This window comes from Amblyomma mixtum, chromosome 6, assembly GCF_055824585.1.
Source record: "Amblyomma mixtum isolate Tamu chromosome 6, ASM5582458v1, whole genome shotgun sequence".
Lineage (NCBI taxonomy): Eukaryota > Metazoa > Arthropoda > Arachnida > Ixodida > Ixodidae > Amblyomma > Amblyomma mixtum.
This window is the reverse complement of record NC_143017.1, coordinates 135287438-135308439: the sequence shown is the minus strand read 5'-3', so window position 1 is coordinate 135308439 and position 21002 is coordinate 135287438. Positions and strand designations below refer to the sequence as shown.

The window sequence follows — 21002 nt, the reverse complement described above, 5'->3', positions numbered from 1 at the left end:
TATAACCTATATTTGACACCACATCCATTGTTCAGCTGTTGAAGCTAAAACAGCATGAGAAAGAAATTCGATTATAACTTATTTAGCGGTCCTAGATGGATACCACATGGTAATCCGTGAATAATAATGCCTTACACCTCATTGGAAAGAAAATACGCACCCAAAAGTTAGGTGTCTGTACTGCTTTAAGCTGTATCCTACTTTAGTAAGACGTGCATTCAATTCTTGCTTCATGAACTAAATGTCTGGAAGGTTTTACTTCGGAAAGTGGGTGTGGGCAGCATAGCAGTGTGACAAATTGAAGGTCTTCTCAACCTGAGCCTGCGAGTTCAGTAAAATTTATTCTCTCTCTCAGTGTCCAGTGCACAATGAAAACTAAAGAACTGCTAAGTGCAGCTTGAAGATATTTCGCACACTTGAAGAAATATGCATGATCCACAAATATGCTAAATACGCTTGCATTTTGTCAATTAGACCGGAAGTTACTAAGCCTTTAATATGTTATTTTTGTCATTTTTGGTCTATTTTATAGTCCACTGGATTATCCACTAGAGCCAAAAACCACTTGGCATTTACTAAGATCAACGTTTCATCTAAATGCTGCAGAAGCAGCCCTCTTTTTCGTGCAGTAGTTTTTCCAAAACACTTCACGCAAGCAGGCAAGTCGAGCAAAAGTATTGTTTCATGCACTCACGTTTTTTTCCTCACTCCACTTCTACTTACAAAATTTCATATTAATAATATCTACCATTGAAAATATATAATTTATTTTTCTAATGAGTGAAAACTTTTTATATCATAAGCAGTAGGGTCACACTGATCAAGCAAATACTGTAAAAAATGACCCCTGGCCCATGAACTTCACATAATCGGAACAAAATTTCAGACCCCTTCGAATTCAGATTATCAAGAGTTGACTTTATATGTCAACATATAAAAGCTTTTCTGCCATGTACGAGCATGTCAATTATTTTTAGAGTGCACGCAGATTACCAGTCTTGCACAAGCAGCACAACTCACACCATTATTAAAATCCACATGAAACAAAAGTTAGACAAAAGTGTCAAGCACCAGTGTGATACAGAATCAGTACAAGAAATATAACATTTTCCCCAACAGCTAAGGAATACTTTGGAAGGCTCCATCCATGGCTTTATTTTTACTGTAGTACCATTACATTTTTTAATTTAATAAACAACTCCATTTTGCTGTTCAGTGCATTTCTGGCAACCTTATGCAGCATCAGAGAGGTGACAAAGTTGGTCATGCATGCTTATGTATGCAACACACAAGGAAAATCAGCACAATGTCACACCCACAAAGCATGCGCTACAAGTTATGACTGTATATATTTTTATTTTAGCTTGTCTTTATCTCACACAAAATATTGTAGAAAAATAGTGACGAAAGCAAGAGCACTGCGTGCAATGGAGGACACTCGCACCCATAAAGAGAGGGTACCATAAACAAAAGCAAAACTTTGAATCCACAGTAATTTCATACACAGAGCAGTTGCCTCACCGCTACAAACTAACACTCTCCTAACATCCTCTGGAAAGTCCTCAACAAGACAAGACAATGGCAACGAACTATCAATGACAAGTATTGTGAAATGCGTGCTTGTTACAGAACAGACGGAACACTAGAAGGGATAAAAGAAATCCTGTCAGTGAACTGCAACACTTTTCAGCAGACAACTTCGCAAAAAAGTACCAGCGAACCAGAACCAGCAAGTCACTGAACCACTTTCTCAGAAGTTTAACAGGGAAGTGCCAAGCCTTCGGTGACCAACGCTTCGTTGACATACACATCATCCGAACTGCACGTGTTGCACAAGGCAACACTAGGAACACCTGATTTCTGGTCCACCACAAGCGCGCACATGATAATCTGTGGTTGTCCCAACTCGTCGTGGACAAGCTGTGCCACACGGTTGGTGGCTTCAAAACTCCAAGCCTGCCCACTTGATGGTCGGATATTTGCAAGCCTCACACGTATCGCCTGTCGCGGCAGCCGAAAAAATTGGCTGTCGAGCTGACGCAGCTCGGTGCCAAGGATTACAGTCCTCAATCCAGTGTCGACGTCCGCGACGATGACAGTGCCGTCCTGTCGGACGTCGGTAATCAGCCCACGGCGCCACTGTGGCTCGGGATGCGGCAGCTTGCTGTCGATGGACGGGTAAGCGCACGGACAGTCGGCAGCCAAACGTCCTGCAGGCATTTGCAGCCCTCCCGCTCTGTGCGCGGCTGCAGTTGAGTAGAACGCTGTCATGTCTTGGAGCAGGGTAGCCAATTTTGAGGAGCACTCGCCAATCAGGTTCACAGCGATCGCGTCAGGGTTCCAGATACAGGTTACAGTAACAGGAAAGAACTCCCCGTCTTCTGCACTCGGCAGCGGCTGCACGGAGCTCGGGTCGACCCAAGGTGACGTTTGGTGGACCCGCCGGCAGCCTAACTGTCGTAACAACGACGGCAGCTCGCCACGAAAAAGTTCAATTTTGTTGCTGCAGACACGGAAATTTAACAGGCCGCGCTCTTTTAAGCAGGCGTTCAAGATGTCAGTCACTGTGATCAGATGCCACTGCGGCTCGTTTCTTAGCGTATCGAGAACCGCATCGGTAGTTATGCGGCCAGCACTTTCGACCATTGATTCCAGACGACGGCGGAGGTCTGCGTACTCGTTGTTCTCTAATGTGGGCACAACTTTTTGGTACCGGCACCATGATCCTGACTCATAATTTTCCATTACCACTGCCGGCGGGTTTGGCGAGGACCGCTTGCTGATGTGTATCCGCTGTGTCGCCCGGGTCGCAAGAGACATCTGCCACTCCGCAACAAACACCGGCGCACGGACGCTCACCGACATGCTCACGGACGCAGCACGCTCGACCGCTGCCGTCGTTTTTCGCGCAACCAGGGTTGCCAGATCGCTCTGACCACAGGTAGCCAAATTAGCCTCCGCAGTAGCCCAAGTGTAACCAAAGGAGAAATTTTTAAGTAGCCCAAAAATAGCCAGAAATCTTTACTTTTTCTTTGGTAACTCCTTACGTATATTAATTCAAGTTTATGCGAAAATATTTATATATTATTTCTTTTTTCACACAGAAGCTCTGAGATGGCGGTCATGTCATGGTTTTTCCGCCCCGTGCTCACAATCATTGAGTTTATGTACTACGGAAAGCAGATACTGCACCAGTTTAAGGGGGGCAGCAACGCAGGCATGCAAGCTAATTCATGATAAGGCAAATGCGGTCTTCATCAAAAATGTCGTGTTATATTTTCTTAGAGCTAAAAAAGTCACAAATAGAAAAAGCACAAATAGCACCCCACATTAAAGTCTCCGAGGAATGGTATGCATTCAGCCACACAGTGTAGTTCAAGCGCACCACAATTTCCCAGAACGCAACATAAAAATGAAAAAGTACAATGAATTGCAAGACAAAGTTTAGTAAAATGGATGACGGTTTGTACAAAATCTAGCATAATAGATAACAGAAAGTGAGCTTAAGAGGTCTCTCAGCATCATGAGTTGTTTATAAAGCGGAACTGCTTGATCCATATGAAACATATATGTTGAAGCTGAAACCGGGCAGACATTATTGGTCCGGTTTAAAATCCTTGCAGCAGCCCCCGTTCCTGGCGAGGCCTAACATCACGTGGAGGAGCGTCTCCAACGTCTAGTTAGACATTCTATTTCGCAAGTTGGTTTAATAAGCGCGACCAGGCTATACACTCATTCGAGGGGCGGCGTCTAATACAGGTATTGATAACAAAGAGAGCGCGAGCTCAGGCATCAGCGGGGACGTCGTTTTGCCAGCAACATTGTTTTGTATTCCTCACGCTTACCCATAATTCATTTATCGAGCGTGTGCCCTCTGTGAGATCGTCAGCTTTCATTTCGACCAGGCGACACTCAGATTCTAGTGCAGAAATTTAACTGGTCGCTAAAAATACTGAATGAGCGACGGATAAAACTGAATGCGTACTTAATTACTTTTTTTTAGTTCGAGTAGCTACAGGTCGCTGGGAAGATTCAGGTTCGCAGGAAGCTGCTTCAGCACACTTTTGCACTATAATAAAGTTGCGGACCTTTCCATGATGATATTTTTCAGAGTCGCCAAGGGAAGACTTCTCGAGGTTGCCGAGAAAAAGAAATCCCGTACCGCATGCCTTGACACGTATCTTATGTCGTGCTCCCATTCCGCGTTGTCAAGTTCTGAGCAGCCTGGCATTACAAATATTGTAGGTAGCGTTTTACAAAAGAACTCAATTCCTCGTTTAGCCTGACAAGGCCCGGGTCCTCGCAATGAGGCTTGTTATTAGAAATTCAAGAAAAAAAAATAAATTTTGCCCATCAGTGTATATTTCGCTTAAAACTCTTGCTGCGTAGCAACGTTCGCTACGTTTCACTGTTTCAAAGGGACTTGCAGGGTAGACCATTGATTTACGATTGATCGCAAGGCAGGTGCAACGCTGAGCCATTTTGTCACACAGAAGATGGTCTTTCACAAGATAGCCAGCACTTTTAGCACTGCTGCTATCACCTAATTATTCGGGACATCGACCGAGATTATGGTGTTTCCGCGCACCGTCGCTGTTTTTGGGGGGAATGGGCGAACCAATTCAAAGTTGCGCGTACAACAGTTCTAGTAAACTATTTACGAGGTAGTCAAGATCGGTGAGTAGCGCTTCAATCGCCTTCGTACGTGGCTACCTGTTGGGAAAGGCACACACACTTCACAAGCACGCATCTTCTGCCTTCATTTTGGTGCTACGGCTGTTGGGCTGCCCACACATGACAGTCGCCTCGTCCGTCCCGAGGTTCGCACAATATTTCCCTAATAGCGCCTTCAACTGGGAAAATAGCCCCTCCGCAGATGCATCGGTCACTGGCACAAAGCCGAGAAAGGCACTAACAAAATCACTAAAGACATGCGTTAGAGACCAGATTACAATGGTTTTTACTTTTTTTTTTTCTGTACATATGCACAGGAAACAATGTAGCCAAAAAATAGCCACATAGCCAAAGGCAAAGTTTTGACGCCAACTCGGACAAAATGAGGCCCAATTTGGCTATTAATAGCCCAATCTGGCAACCCTGCGCGCAACGGCATTGCGCATGCGTTGTGCTTTCCACTGGCTAACTCACGGATTCCGGATTAGCACGGACTGGCACGGAAAGTTTGGCTATGCGTAAATTGCGCAAATGACTGCTATCTTGGCTAAAGTGAGCCTCCTCTAGCTCACTTTACCTTGGCTAGCCAATACGCAATTTCTGTCTGCGCCGCTTAAGGAGGAACAACAACAACAAAAAAAAAAACGATGCTGCCCGCCTGCATGACTCGAGCAACTGGAGGAGCTGCGTATGCGGCCAAACCGTAAGCAGCATGCCAAGCAGCAAAACTTCGAAGTGCCAGTCAATTACGCGTCCACAATGCTTGCTTCATTTAAGGTTATGTTCACATTGCTGTCACGGTGGCATGCGGTGGCATAATGTTCAAAAGGCTTCCCAGTCGGCTTGCATGATAGAGCGGTCTTTCGGCTTTGCTTTTATCTTTCGAAGCAGGTGCGGCCGTGGCACTCAGACGCATTCGCTGGACCAAGGGCCGTGGTGTTCACTCGTACTTCGGGTTTGGTTGGTTTATGGGGTTTTCAAGCTTATGGGGAAATGTGCAGGTAAAGCCTGCGAAATCGTTTTGCTCTAGCATTTTAAATGGTGGCGTAATCGCCGAATAAAGTTGTCGTCGGCGTTCAGGCTTCTCTGAAGTGCACAGCGACGGGCAGAGGCCCCGATAATGACGTCACGTATGACGGCACTACGTTTCCAGCGAAGAAACGGTTATTCCATAGAAGAAAACCGACGCCATCGAAGGTGAAGCTCACAATGCATTGTTTGGCGCCATCTGGCGACGCACAGGAGCGTGCAGGCGTAAGCAGCGGACATCTGAAATTTCAGCCATAATGATGTCCCTGCCGAGTTTCCTCGCACTCCTCCAACGTAGTGAGGAGAAGCCAAAACATCGTCGCGGTTTTAATCGACGATTATGTCACCATTTTGAATGCTAGTGCAAAAATACTTTGCATGCTTTATCTAGAAGCTTGATAGATTCGAATTCTTGAATAACCTAGAATTCTCAAAAAACCGTTTCAGCGTGCACTGACATCGCACAGCACACGGGCCTCTAGAATTTTGCCTTCATCAAAATTCAACCGCCGCGGCCGGGATCGAACCTACGTCTCACTCGTACATCCGCTCAGTGCTACATGCTGCGCAGACCGAATTGTGTGCGTAGAGAAAATGTGTGTGTGTGTAGGGGGGGGGGGGGGGGGGTTCATTGTGCAGGCACTGTTTGTAACGCGCTGCAGCTTGAAGACATCTGCTAAGTTTGGTTCCGTAAGTGAAACGCGCAAGCCGCCCCGATCGGGCTGGCGGCGGCAGTTCTTCCCCGCGTTTCCTGTCGGAAAATAAAAAAAAAATAATGATTATACTGCTGAAGTGAGGGCCGTCATGCCCACGTTTTACAATTTCTGAACCGGCATCGTAGTTCGAGATATCGAGCGTTAAAAAACAAGAAGCGCATTTGAAAGTTTTTCAAGTTGTCTTTTCCACGTTGATAAAATGGCGTCGATCGAATGTTTAATGCAGCAAATACTGACGCAATTCACCTGTTCAGTAGAGTAAGTGTTGACGTGATTCCCGTAGGGTGGCTACCCGCAACAACACCGTGCGCAGCGGCGCCATCTTACCAACGTGCAGCGCGGGAAAGAAAACTAGAGAGATTTAAAAAGCCAATTTTTCACGTTCGATACCTCGAACCACACAACGCCGATTAAGAAATTTTAAAAACTGAATTCGTTTAGATGTTGGCGGCCTTCAATTTCGCAGTATAATATTGCGCTGTAAAACCAGAAAATAAAAAAAACTATTAGTTAACATTAATCAATTACTTATAATCGCAGTCTATGTCCGCCTTGCCGTAAAGTCCACCTGCACAGACCGCGCCTACGTATCTTTCACGGCTTCTAAATAAAAATGTGTAGAGACTAAGAGATGAAACCGTCGGTCTATTCTAGTTCAAGCCGTTGCTCGTACCTTGCTCCGACGATCAGCTGGTATCGGTGAATGTCGAACAGCAGTTCTGTGTAGTATCCCGTGTCCCCGTACGTGAACCGCAGCATCTTTCCATCTAGGTCTGCAAGGAAGAAAAAGAAATGTAAGGTGGCTTGTAAGCGATTTACTGCGGCTTGTATCATAACCAATCCTCATTGTGGGTATGCCCGCCAACATTTTCGAGGACAACAACAACAACCACTGCTTGCATCACTGCTATATGTGTCTTTAAGCAATACTATGTTCTTCTTTTGTTCTTCTCTGTGCCGAACACGAAATTCTTTTTTTTCAACACGCGCCCTGTGTGTTAGCTGCGGTTGTTCTTGGGCTGCGTTCTTCGCCATACAAAACTTTCAATTAGAATAGTATGCGGTTTTGTTGCTAAAATTTTCCCATCTTCATATTTCTTCCGCAGCTTATACAAGCCCACTGTTTATACTCATTTAAAACCGTTTCATTTTCTCCTCGTAAAGTCCCTTTCCCTTGATCAATTACAGTTCGCAGAAGACTGACTTATCAAAGTCAGTCTTCTGCGAGCTGCTTTCAACTAAATTTTTGAAAAAAAATTTAAAGGGGTTGTGCCTCATCACCCATGAGGACAACAAACAAATAACTCCTCTTTGAGAATATCTATGCTATATGAACAGATATTCATGTCTCAAATGCACATTGCATTAGTTTCAAGCTTTCTTCATTGGGAATGCGGTCGCTGTGGTTCTCTCTTAGAAAATTTTTATTTTTTATTTGTTCTGCACGCATTTCTCAACGCATTTTACGTTATGCTTGCTTTTACTCCTCCCACTTCGTGATGCTCCCCAGCTTCTGAAATGCTTTTAACTCGGCTGTGGGCACAATCGGCGTGCGCTTTGAGTTCATGGGCCGTACTGCAAAGTCAGTGTAAAAGTTTATGTGATGCGACTTCGAACAAAAAAAAAAAAAAAACCGCGGTCAGGCAACACCACTTCACTGAGAAAGCCTGGAAGCACGAAGGAACGTTCATGCTCGAACTGCTGGAACGAATACCAGCTGACATGTTTACGCAAAAGGCGTACTGGCGCTAAAAAACGAAGACAACACACACAACAGGACAGGACTGGCGCCAACTTCCAACTAGTTTATTCACAGAAAAAACCACTTAAGAACCACACTGCAAGTGGTTTTTTCTGTGAATAAACTAGTTGGAAGTTGGCGCCAATCCTGTCCTGTTGTGTGTGTTGTCTTCGTTTTTTAGCGCCAGTACGCCTTTTGCGTAAACATGTCATGCTACAACCAACTAGCTCAAATCAAAGTATTGCTGGAATACCAGCTGACTGCATGGGTAGCGAGGCAACGGAGGAACAATTTTCTTGTTTCGCGGACCCGCATCCCGTAAACCTTTAGTTCTTGACTGTACGCGTACTACGTTTGCGAATGCGCAGCACGATACGGGCTCGGACCCACCACGGCGCATGCGCGCCGAGCAGCGTAACGGGATCATACACGTATATCCGCGTATGCGGTGCGGCCGACTCCTCTTGTGTTCGCGTTCAACCGCGCTGAGCACCCAAACTTGTTCCTGTTCCTACATATGCGCAATGGCCGCGTGCGACGCATGCCAACTAGCGGTGATCGCCGCGTTTGCTCGCGCAGTTCACCGAACACAAAAGGATCCGCGTCAACTGCCTCGTCGTTCCGTTTCACGGACGATTCGGAAGAGAGAAGATGGGGTCTCCGGGGAGGCGCGTAGCGAGCGCGAAGCGCGTTTGCGCTGCGGTCTCGCGCTACGCGAGTCTCTTGACGATCGCGCTAAGTGCCCCGGAAGAAGGAGAATCATGTGCCCGAACAACGAGAGGCATGTGGGGTCGCAAGTTCGACTCTCTCTCCCGCCGCCCGCGAATCGCGAGCGCGCGCGGACACATTTCGCGCTCGAGGAAGCGAGCTTGCGCGCGCTATGAGCAAATTAATGCTCTATCCGCGCGGCCCTTGCATTGCTCACGGACGCCTCTCCTAGGGAGGGCGGCGCTCGCGGTCTAATAAGCCTCGTTACTGCGCGCGCGACGGAAACAATCGCGCGTGTCGTCGTTATCGTCCGTGGCGTGGAACGACCCGCATCCAGAATAAGTAGAGGAGGAGGAGGATGGAGAGGACGCGTGTTTCGCCGTTGCGCCCTCCCCCGCTCCCGTCTAATTAGCGGGGCGCCAAAGAGCTCGCGGGGGCCGCCCGCGTAAGTGAAACGTATCCGATATACTTACCTGGCCCTCCGTCTTTCCGCACCGCGTGTTGTATGTTGGGCGAACGCATTAGTAGTAGCGCGAGCGTGTTTCTTTTTAAACTGATAGCCGAACAAGCCAGCGCGAGCTCGCCTGCGCTCGGCGGCGGTCTTGCAACTTGGCGGACAACGACGCGCTTGAACGAAGGAGCGTATACATACGTTGCGCTTTTTATTTTGTTTCTTTGATGCAAAGCGAAAGCTTAGATTGCCCCGCTTGTGGCGGACTTTGAGACGGCGGTGGTTCGCGAGCCCACGCTCTTTATGCAATGCCGCAAAAGCTCACGCTGTGAGCGCAAGTCGTTAAGAAGCGGTGGCGGAAAGCTTGCGAACTATAACATGTACAGTCAGCAAATTAACTGTGGACTCTTGTTGGCCGACCCGATGCTGGTAGCGAACTTGTCAGCAAGCTTGCAGCAGATATGAAGCTCGTTTGTGTCCGTACTTTAGTCGCAATCAAGGGTAGAAATGAAGCTCGCGAGTAAATAATGACAAACGGTAAAACAGAGAGAGAGAGAGAGCATGCTATAATATACACTTGCCTTTCTCCGAGACTGTGATGTGCGCCGACGCGGCCAGGAACGCGGCGCATAGCAGCAGGGTGGCGACCGCGAGGTGCCTGACGAGGAGGCCATGGTGTCTGTGGACCTGGAACGCCGGCTCTGTCCTCATGGTTCCCCGAGTGACGTCACTGTACTGTCCGGACCGAGTGGCGAGACCTCGACCAACTCCTTCGCGGTGCTCTTGCAGCCGTCGCCATCTTGACCAGCAACTCTGCGATGGGGACGAGAAAGGCGCACGCTCAGAACGGGCCGCACACTGCCTTGCGAAAGAAGGTACCCGCAATATCTGCGTAACTCCGATGTATCGTCGTTGGAGTTTCGAGGACAGTTGCACACGATCCTCGAAGGACAGCGGCACGCCCAGCAGATAGCGTCAGCACAGCCGTAAACTTGAGTTGCGACGTGCGACTCGTGACACGCAGCTGGTGTATAGACAGTGTCGTGATCGCCTCAGGGATGCCCTCCACCGTCAGACGCCCGTATTGGAAGAATTCATCCACACACGAACCTGCCATAGGAGTTGGCAGCTCAGAAGCCTCGTCGTGTTGTGGAAGCCACACCTATCTCGGCACCCTGTATACGCGTCGATTTTATATGGCGGGCTATCGTCTAACTTAATGCTCACAAAAGGAAAATAAGATTGTCACCGAGTGTCCCAGCAGCTCGCATGGGTGAAAGCGTTCAACACCCGAGGGGAGCGCCCATCTGCGACCCGTCAACCCGTTCGGCGGTAGCTGCGTTTATGATACGGCCATTTCATTCTCCCACACCAGCGGATGTCAGCAGCGCGGCTGTGCACGCGCTCGAGTATCACGCCCCAAAAAAAGCCCCGAGTCGCGCGTACACGTACGCTGCCACCAGGAACAGCCCGTTCACACGGAAGTGCTCGAAAAGAGGGAGACAAAAATAAAGAGAGAACAGCTTTTTTGTGTGTACCCGCAGTGTTCGTCGCCAGCTGAACAATCGCTCGTGAATGGAGAACAGGGAGTTGGGGTGAAGGGGGGGGGGGGGGGGGGGGACGCCCGAAGCCGCGTCTGTGGGAAATCACGAACGGCTCGACGTGTCGTTTATTGGTGCACCCTGATGTATTGGTCGTAATGGCGCGCCGTCGTAAATGTAAACGCTGCCAAAAACACAAGAGGCCTGTGTGCCCGCAACGGGAGCCGTCACGTCTGTGCCGCATCTCGCTCTCTTCCCCCTCCCCTACTCGCCTTCGCCAGCGTCAAGAGGGAGCGCAGCCAACGCGCGAAGTACTCGCATCCCGCTAACACGGCCTGTCGCGGCAGGTGCGTTGCGTAAGTCTTGCGAGTGTCACCCACGTAAGCCTCCCCGTATGGTTTTGCCGCTGACGCCCTGCCCTGTTCGTGGATCTTGCAGAAACCGAGAGCCGCTCGCGCTTCAGGCATCCAGGCAAAGCGGCGTACGCCGGACAGCCGGCCGGGCTCGTGCGACTATTCAGCGCGTGGATGATAAATTGGATTACTCCCTGGCTGTGAACAGAGAGGCGGACGCTTTGTGACCTCGCCGATCGTGATGGGCAGTCAAGCGAGGGGCCTGAGCTCTGCACGGACGCTGATGCCACTGCTTTACGACCAGGATTTCCTCTTATTCTCGGTCCGGTTTGTAGCGATTCTCCGGGACGCCTGAAAGGAAGTGTCGGTAGTGACTCCGCGGGTTTATTTATAATGACGTCAAGTGTCCGATGGCCTTCGTTAAAAAAAAATAAATAAATGAAGGGGAGGGGAGGTGGGGGCAGGGGTAGTTGCTGCGAGTGACAACTGCGCAAACTAAAGGGTACCTGATCTTCGGATTCTTTGTTTAACACGTTACGAAACTGCAGTCGGCCGAAGTATATTCGCGGACGTCTTGCGCATTAGGGAGGTGACAGCGGGTGGCGATGCTTCCCCAGTGCTTCTTTCTTCCTTCCTTCCTTTCTTTCTTTCTTTCTTTCTTTCTTTCTTTCTTTCTTTCTTTCTTTCTTTCTTTCTTTCTTTCTTTCTTTCTTTCTTTCTTTCTCCAAGACAAAGCGAAAGAGCTGCTAGTGAAAACACACTGATTATTTCGGACAGCGTGCGACTGCGGTGCGACAGCTATCCATAAAACCTGACCATAAAACTTCGAAAGCGAGGGGACTGAATTGAGGGAGCGACCTTGAAAATGCTTTCGCATTATACCCGTGCCACACGGGCAAATTTAATGGCAGTAAGTGCTTACTGCTCAAGTTTTAGTGACATCCGCACGGTGCCACACGCAAAAAAAAAAAAAAAAATATTCGCATTGACTTTACTGTCATTCGCAACTTATTCAGTTCGCCACAACACGTTCGCCGTCCTAGAAATGCGTACTCTCAACCTCATTCCGCGCGCAGAAAAGCATGAAAATTTCTTCCTGTGCAGTAGCAAATGGTTTATTGATAGCTTTTAGTTATATAAGGTAGTTATACAAGACACCTCTACTGCATTTTAGGTGCTAATGACGCAATTTCGACCGGCACTTCTGAAAGTTGCTCTCGTCTTGAGCGCTGGTCCACTTGCCAACCAATAGCCGGAGTCGGTTTGGGACGTTAAATCCCCATAAACCATAAGAAAATAATGGCGTCAGTAAACTTAAGGCATTAAGCATTTACTGACATTTTTCGTTCGAGCGTGGCGCGGGTTTTAGTCCTCCTGATGTCTTTTGAATGGTTCTATCCTCCTTCTTCAAAAAAGAAAGACGCGCCGAAGCTGGCCACAGCGCTCGCGTCGAAACTGCTCCCAGATCGCGCGGCCCGCGAAGCCAGCCGTCGGCGTTGTCGCGTGCCCACACGAAGCCAGTTTTCGTCAAGGCCGACTTCATTTCCGCTCGGTTTTGCCCCATTTTCGCCGGCTACCGGGGTCCCCGCACGCGCAACGCGAAAGGGGGATACACTGCCGACGCGTATGCGCGGGAATAAAGTCATCCCCGCGGCGCCGCTCACTCCTTGCGATGAGCATTAGCACCCATCGGTTTATGTTTATTTTATTATTTAGCCCTAAAGTCAACAGATCGATCAAAGAGAAACAGCGCAAGCGTCAGACATCAACTAAAATGCGTTGCGCGTGTCTTTGAACTTCAACTATGCCTTCAAACACTAGAAGCAAACTAGCCCAACTGACTGTATTGTTTTCTCGTTCATTACATGGGTGCTCTCCTCCCTTTAATATGTGTGATCTTGCAAACGCTAGTCATGTTTGTCAGTGTCCGTGCTCTTGTTTGGAGCGCTGAAAAACGCGCTCGAAACTGCGTAGCCCTGTTGTATACGCTCTACCTGTAGCACCGTCCGGTACAGCTCATCGCGAGGTTCAGCGCATATTATAGTTGCACAGCGGCTGGGTTTGACAGGCACGACGCACGCATCTGGTTATATTCGCGGGGCATGTTGATCCGAGGTAGAGTGCGGCTGAGAGAGGCGTTACGTTGCCGCGTTTTGCTTAGTTGCCTGCTAGCTTTTGATCGACATCTAGCACGCACGGCACTGTCGGCCCTGAAGGTCTGATATTGTTACAGGCTATGGCTGCTATGGCTGCTATGGCGACAGGCTATGGCTGCAAAGTCATTGCTTCCTACCTACACTTCGCTTTTAATTCGGATCTTCTTTCCGCTTTTCCTTCGAATCCCATCCCCTCTTCTCTTTCTCTCGTTGCAGGGTAGCAAACGAGTACTTTTTAACCACCCCGCTTTTTAATGCCGCCGCATTAGAAGCCTCATGGGTCCAAGATGCGTCATTGATAATTAAATTCGTCCATTGGCTGGAGGGAAGTCACTTCACAGGACCGGAGCAATCCCATCGGCTGGAGGAAAATGACGACACCAGACGCGAGCATTACCATTGGCTGGAGGAAAATGATGCCACCAGACGCGAGCATTACCATTGGCTGGAGGAAAATGACGCCACCAGACGCGAGCATTACCATTGGCTGGAGGGATTTAATAATGTCGTACCAGAAGTGACGCCACTTCCGGTAAAGGCGTGAACAGCTGTTAAAGGGACTATGAAACAAATTTATTGAGATTATGTAAAGATAGGCAATCCATCACTCGTCACTCCAGCGCAAGAATTTTTGAGCTAGCATCAATAACAACGAAGTTATAGGCGATTAAAAATCACCCTCCTTCTCTCCCCCCTCAACTCGTACGCGCGGGGCACCATAAAAAAATAAAGAAAACAGCTCCGGGACTGGGCTCCGCCCATGAAAACGTCATTCGTTGACGTTCGGTTTACAACTTCCGGTTGTCGCACTCGCAAGGAGCAGCGTGCGTCGGCAGCGTCTCTCCGGTCTCGGCGCTTTCTTGGATTGCGGCGCGCGTCGGGTTTCTTTGCTAGTTGGCAGAATGGACCCGGACCTGTTCCCGGCTCACACAATGTTTTATTTTTTTGTGCGCTGGTTCGGCCGTCACACCGATGCTGCCAAGTCTTGGTGTGAAACACCGTGCATATACTGAGCCTAGCTCTCGAATGATGTTGGACACCCGGCTGCGGGATCGCAAAATCGCGCCGCCCGACTTAGAACACAAGGAACATACGGTATTACGGTCGTAAAACGGACGGGAGAGTCAAAGAAGGTCGGGACCGAGTCTGCATGTCGAAGCAGCAGCCGAATGTGAACAGCAGCAGTACGTAGCCGTCAGGCCAAGGCCCTCTGCGACAGCTAACGCTTCGAATTCGTCCTGTGCCCTAAGTAAATGCGGCACCTTTTTTTAAGTTCTCGTAGATAAAATTGTCTTCCATCGCAGATCATATCCTGTAAACGTCCATACCGATCGCTGTAAGCTGGAAACTCACCTTCCCGGCGGGAAGAAACAGTGTCGGCAGCGACTTCGGTCGAAGCTTCAGGTGCTTGACATTCATGCCTGACTATCGAACGAGCGCTGGGTTATAGTAGTAAGCGTCAGGTGCGAAGTGTCGACCGCAAACGCGGAGTCTTCGGCGTGCGTGCGACGCTGGCAGTCCGATGCGCTCCATCCAGGCTGCTCGCTCACGCACGTCTCTAGGAGTAACATGCCTGAGTTCAACACCTCGCCAGTCACTGGGTTGGCAGCCGACGACACAGCAAGGCGTATTCATCTTGGGCGGTCGAAAAAGGCACTGCTAGTGGCTCCCGAACTCGCGACAGAAAGAGGCGGCAGAGGTAAATTAAAACCATATGCGCGAAGGCAATGCCCTCGCTCGCGCTTGCCCGAGGGGGTAGCGCGGCAGCTCGAGCAGACGATTTTCACCGCTACCGGAAGTGTGCCCGTGACGTCGAAGCTGCCGCGGCTCTAGCGAATGACAGCGTGCGGTGGCCTGCCGACGTCATGGGACTAGTGACGTCTATCTTCCCGGTTTTGGTTTCAGAATTGCTCCCTACGAAGACACCAAGCGGCCCGCGAATTTTGAAAAACACGGTTTTTAAAAATTCATAATAAATTGCCGGCTGAGTTCCGAAGACTCATACTTGGTGTCAATGCTTCTGAGCATCACTTCTAACATTTACAAGCGGCTTTTAATTCTTTTCATGGTCCCTTTAATGCTATTGCACTGCCAACACATGATGCTGAACACATGATCCGTTGCTGAAGTGCGCACGGAAGCAGTCGTTGCGTCATGTCTGCTTACGCGCGTAAACACAAAATGATCCGCCGATGTGACATCAAAGGGCGCTTCTTCAGGAAACAAAAGAAAACACGTATGTGCTGTTCGTGTCCCAACCTGAAAGCTGTGACAATCGCTTTAGGAGGATGAGACTCAAGGTGTGATCATTTCCGGGGGCTTGTCGTGCCACTCACGGGCGTGCCGAGTAGCCCAGTCCTTCCCTCTCAGCGAATATCGCTGACCGCGTGATCTGAAGGGGAATTCCCCTTGTCTGCGAAGAAGAACGGGCCGTCTGCCGAGAGCAGCGGTGGGTGTCGGAGATGCGCCGTCATCGCGTGCTTCGCGCGTCCCACTTCCAGGGCGACAGTGGAGCGCCCGCGAGATCTTGCAAAAAAAAAAAAAGAGACAAAGAAAAAAGCGGCGTCCGCGCGCTCCGCTGCTGCTTGGAGAATCAGCTGAAGAAAGAAGAGGGATCCAGCCAAAGAGAGGTCGGTTCCATTACAGGGGTGCCGTTTAGCGTGATGGATCACCGCCGTTGAGAACCGCGGCCTCCGCCCGAATCCCCCCTTCCCTTCACGGCTGCGGCGAGGTCTGGGTGCCCGAGACAAAGGGAGACGCGCGAGAGCCTGCCGTCAATGCGGAAGCCCGGGCGACGTTCGCCTGTCATTAGCGGGACGCCCAGTGTGTGCGTGTGTGCGCTCGCGACCGCCGCCACAACCGCCATTGTTCTCAACTCTGCTCGAGCGCCTTCTCTCGCTCGGCTCCTGCCCTGGCGGTGAACGCACGCCTGCGCAACTGGGAAGGCAACGCGGAAAGCCTGGCCTCTTTCCCCTTTCCCCACGTTCTCGCTTTGCCTTTGCTATTCGCGGAGTCCGCGGAGTTCAGCGGGTTGAGAGTCGGGACTGCCGGCTCCGTTATGCGGCGAAGGCTTGCGGGTCCATTATTCGACATGTGCGGGTTGGCGATATAACGGTGCAGTAACTGTACAGAGTTATTACTGTGTAGCGTTTCCCTTCGGTTCGTGTCGCTGAGAGAGGGAAGAAAAACAGATACGCGCGCATTCGAGTCTGCATACGCAGTTCTGGCCTTACGCGATGCACAATTGTGGAGGGGGCGTGACTACACGTGGAACAAAGGAACAAAGCCAGTGAGTTGTTTCGCGGACATGTAACCTTGCGCCGTTTCATGACGTTCCTACCGATCCAACGAGTTCAGAGGTGGGAAGAAAGAAGGGGGACTATGCAATGTTTCGGGGATCCAATGTCACTGCCCGAAATCAGCCATTGTGTTTCTGCTACAGGAACGGGTCCAGTGCTATTAAAGGGTCGAGGTAACGCTGTCCGCGGCACCGGGGCAAGAGGCGCCGGAAATGACGGGAAATAACGGCCTTCGCTCGACAGTTATTTCAGGGCGTCCTTTGGACACCACGGGTGGGCCAGGGTTTGGTTTTTTTTTTTTTCTGTTTCACAGAGCTGTTACTTTTCGCACCCATGGTGGGGTGCTCAGTCTGATACAAGGAGTGAATTAGTCTGTCGGATGCTCCACGCTTAAATCCGAGCGAGGTGTGAGGAAGAGTTCTAGAAGTGTGTGATGAGAGGCTAGTTGGTAAGACATTCTGAAGACAAAACTACGCACGCAGGAGACAGGACACAGAAAAGATGCAGACAGGACGAGCGTAGACTAACAATCATTTATTGGACGAAAAACAACCTTCCTTCAAGAGCAACGCATGCGCAACCAAACTTAACGCCCAAAGCAAATAAGATTGATAAGATTGTGTACTTGATAAGATTGTGTTGCGCATGCGTTGCTCTTGAAGGAAGGTTGTTTTTTGTCCAATAAATCAGTTGTTAGTCAATACGCTCGTCCTGTCTGCATCTTTTCTGTGTCCTGTCTCCTGCGTAGTTTTATGTCTTCAGAGTGAGGAAGAGAACACGGTATGTAGTAGCGTGTCGGGGTAACCGACGGAGTACCGTCATTTCAGAGGCGACAGGGAAGACGATATAGGAAGCGCAAAAGGCGGACAGGCTGACAGCCAGAGCTCAGTTGTCGAGCCGCTAGTGTAATATGAAGACTGGGGGAAAAAGGGGGAAGACAGACGCTAAGAGGTGAAAAAAAAAAAAGGATCATTCCGGTCAGGAATTCCAAATGCAAGTGGAATTCCGCGCGTTTGTGCTGAACCTTCCGGTTTGGGGAGGGGGGGGGGGGGGGGGGCTTTCTCTGGAATTCCGTCTGTGGGCAGTCAGTAACGGTGGCTGGAAGCAACACTGCTTCCTTGGTGCGCTGCTTTCTCGCCGGCTGCCTCCGTCAGCTCCTGGGTGGAGGAGTGGCTGCGCTGGCGCCACGCAAGCAGAAGAGGTGAGACGTCCGCCCACGTTCGACCTGCGCGCGCCTCGTGGCAGTTCCTCAAGACTGGCCCACGCGAACCGACCGAGGACGAGTTAACGGAGGCGGCAACGGCGCCGGCTCGGAAAGGAAACAGCAACGAGCCGCGCGGTGCAGTCTTGCTCGTGCACGGTGCTTGCTGGTCCCGAGGGTCTTGAGGCGAGAAAGAGTACCGGCCCTAAACACTTTCCTGCTCGGGTAACGGCATCGATATGCGCGCTGCCGTATGCGGAGCGGAGGGAAGCGCTCCGTGTAACTAACCGCGTGTAAGGATGTCTGGCCCTCCCGGCTTACCTGTATATACCCTAACGTGATCGATCTTCCGGGAGCATCGCCCGCTCGTGCGGCCTGTATGCGAACGCACGCGCTGCACTGAGCGCTTGGCCTGTCGCACAGTAGCGTCGTGTTACAGATCCCGTCGTTAGTTGTAGTATCTGGCTCCCAAAGTAGAGTTTTATGGGTGCGCTTTAACCTACTGCATCCGGATACAAACTTATCCACCCAAATCAGTTTCCTCCCAACAGACAAGTCGCCGGAGGACTCGTGCCGTGTATTGTAACTGCTGACCCTCACATCAGTTAGTTACTTTACACGAAACCAGCACCACGAATTTCACTTAGGTATAAGTGCAGGTCACATTAACAAGGCTCACGAATCTCTCGTTTATCGTTGTTTTCTCGGTCCGTGCCTCACAAATACGGGGCCAGCACCGACTGACACTGTTCTTCGCAACATCCTGGCCGCGTTACTGCATCGGGGCTCGAGATGAACTCTCGTATCTCCGAGCGCGGGCCATGCAACGTTATTCTATTAGTCCGCGCTGTGTTTGATCGAAAGAGAGACTTGCCGTACACGTATACGATTACATCGAAAGGCAGGCCCGTGACTGCGTATACTAGCCGACCTTTCGATTTGTCCGGGCTCGATCCGGGTCTGATAGCCCGCGGTTATCGCCCACGAGGCTACCCGGGCAGAGACGCTAGCTGGCAGTCCGCGCAGCAACAGCCTCCCCCAGCGTGCCTTCCCTGCAAAGCAAGGTGGGGGCCGATAGCCGCATTTGCTGCTCGCGCGTGCTGGCTCCGCTGGTTGCCGTGCGGTGACGCCGTAACAAAGTGACCCGGCGAACGGAAGTGATTTCCGTGCTTGTGAGCGTGCACATCTCGTTTTCTGGCCCGGCCTCCCCTCCAGCCTACGAGAAGGATACGTGGAAGTTCCTCTGCGCCGGCCCGTCCCTCCTGGCTGCAGCCCCAAGAAGGATCGCTGTTCCCATCTCGGCGTGGCTTTCCCTGCGATCGCCGGTCGCTAATGTTCCCAGCGTCCTCCACGCGGCTTTTGTGTGCGCGCAGATACACACACATACATGCGGCCGGGGCCCGATGTTTTCTTGTCACGCAGCCGCCGATATTTTTTTTTTTCCTCGCCTGTCCTCTCTCCGTCTCGGTGGGCATTCGTGTATACTCCAGGAGTCGGGGAGGGGGGTCGCCCCTAGCGCGATAACACGAGTTCTCTCGCACGCTTGCAAACCGCAGTGCACGACTCGAACGGTGCCGTCGATCTCCTGTTGTCCCCCCTCCGTGTTGCATGCATGCCTGTCGGAGGCTGATGGCCCGCTGTTCCCCTTTGAGGCTTCGAAGCTCGGAGGCCGTACTGTGGGTGCTTCCATATGTCTCCTAATCCTAAACTGTCGTGTCCTGCCAAGGTAGCTCGCAAGTGTATGTCGCTGCTTCACCCTACGCCCCTGTCACTACCGATCGCGGTGCGGCACCGATATGTAAACACGGTGAGCAAAGCGCGATTCAAAATGTCGGTGGTTGTACCAAGGAATGCATAGCCATCCGTCCGCAGTCGGCTGGCGTTGAAAAGATGTCGATTTAAGTCCAGCTTCGAACGTGGTGGATCGGACTAACAGCTCTCTCTCCCTCGCCTCGCGGCACTGCTCACGTGCTCGACGTTACAGGCGCTGAGCAGCAACTGGAAATTAGCGAATTAAACGAGGCAGACAGCAGTCAAGCAACCTGACTGCTTATGACCCCTGAAATATATTTTGTCGCGTTCATCCGCAAGTACTTTTCCGCCATGCACTGTCTAAGCGTGTGTGCGGTTTTGACCACATGCTGTCTGCAGGTCATATTCAATGCGCGGATTATCCCGACTTCGATTCGTGTTTGATTCGCCCAAATAGTGGACCACATACGATTGCTCCCCCCTGTGAACGCTCTCGAACGACAAGCGTTGTCTGCTTCCTTAGGCCATATTTGATGAGGGGCCGGCGAGTGAGGTCTATACTACAGACTCATGGTCAAGTGCTGGGAAGACTTGCTAGGAAAAGCCTCTGCCTTCGCTTAAACTATTACCCTGCGCTGCTTAAGACTCATGGCTGTGAGCAGCATGCCCACAGGCCGCGATTCTCACCTCTGTTCTGCTGGGATCACCACCCGTCGCGACCCAGTGCGCAATGTAACGAGCCAGAGGAATGCGCATCGGGACGGCCTGTCCGTGCCTTTCTAAACAAGTGATCTTTCTTGTTGCATGCGTGCACAGGAAATGCGTAAAGAAACAAGTTCGCCGATGCGGGTGATCGATATGTGTACTGCAAGAAACGAGAGAACGAGAGGCCGTGTTACACGGAAATGCGATGCGCGTTCGAGCAGCATTCTTCGCTGGGGCGCACACAAGTATCTCAACGGCGCCTCTGTACGGACCCCAGCACCTCCTGCGCAAGCGGCGACGGCTTCCCCAGTGGTTGCACCCAGCTCAGCGTCGTCGTTGCCGGTGCGGCCCCCTTGCTCGGGCCGGTCGGCCGGCGGGCCCCGCGGCGTCGCGCTGTCGCCGGCCCTTTCTGGTTCAGCGCCCTCGCGCAGGTTGGTGCGGACCGGCTCCCCGGCGGCCGAGGCGAGACGCGGCGGCCAGTCGTAGGCGCCGTTACCTGTCTGCCTACCCGACGATAAGTGGGCATACCAGAATGCTTTCCCCGCTCGCGCCCCGCCGGACACCCACGCTGGCGATCCCTGTCCACCCTGCGCCCGCTTATGGCGCTGGTCGTGTGGTCCGGCCGGTCGAGCTTTCGCTGCGGCGCCTGCGTAGATGCTGCTGCCGCCGATAGCCG

The 21002-nt window shown here is 51.1% G+C and overlaps 2 protein-coding genes across 6 annotated transcripts in view; both read right to left on the bottom strand.

Annotated features, from left to right (window-relative positions):
- LOC149340473 (semaphorin-5A-like) overlaps nucleotides 1–21002 on the bottom strand; it is a 150742-nt gene that overhangs the window by 28965 nt on the left and 100775 nt on the right. For all 5 annotated transcript variants that reach the window (XM_089549251.1, XM_089549247.1, XM_089549248.1 and 2 more), the window contains exons 3-4: nucleotides 9901–10132; nucleotides 7093–7192 (exon numbers count right to left, since the gene is read on the bottom strand). In XM_089549251.1, coding sequence (XP_089405377.1) covers nucleotides 7093–7192; nucleotides 9901–10030 — 230 coding nt within the window. In that variant the 5' untranslated portion in view covers nucleotides 10031–10132. The remainder of the gene's footprint in view (nucleotides 1–7092; nucleotides 7193–9900; nucleotides 10133–21002) is intronic.
- LOC149340474 (tudor and KH domain-containing protein-like) lies at nucleotides 1138–7066 on the bottom strand. The gene has a single exon (XM_089549252.1). The coding sequence runs from the start codon at nucleotides 2863–2865 to the stop codon at nucleotides 1759–1761; it is 1107 nt and encodes a 368-aa protein (XP_089405378.1). The 5' UTR covers nucleotides 2866–7066; the 3' UTR covers nucleotides 1138–1758.

Bases quoted from the DNA above. Each gene is read 5' to 3' on its own strand.
- LOC149340474 (XM_089549252.1), bottom strand. From the start codon at position 2,865: ATGTCGGTGAGCGTCCGTGCGCCGGTGTTTGTTGCGGAGTGGCAGATG.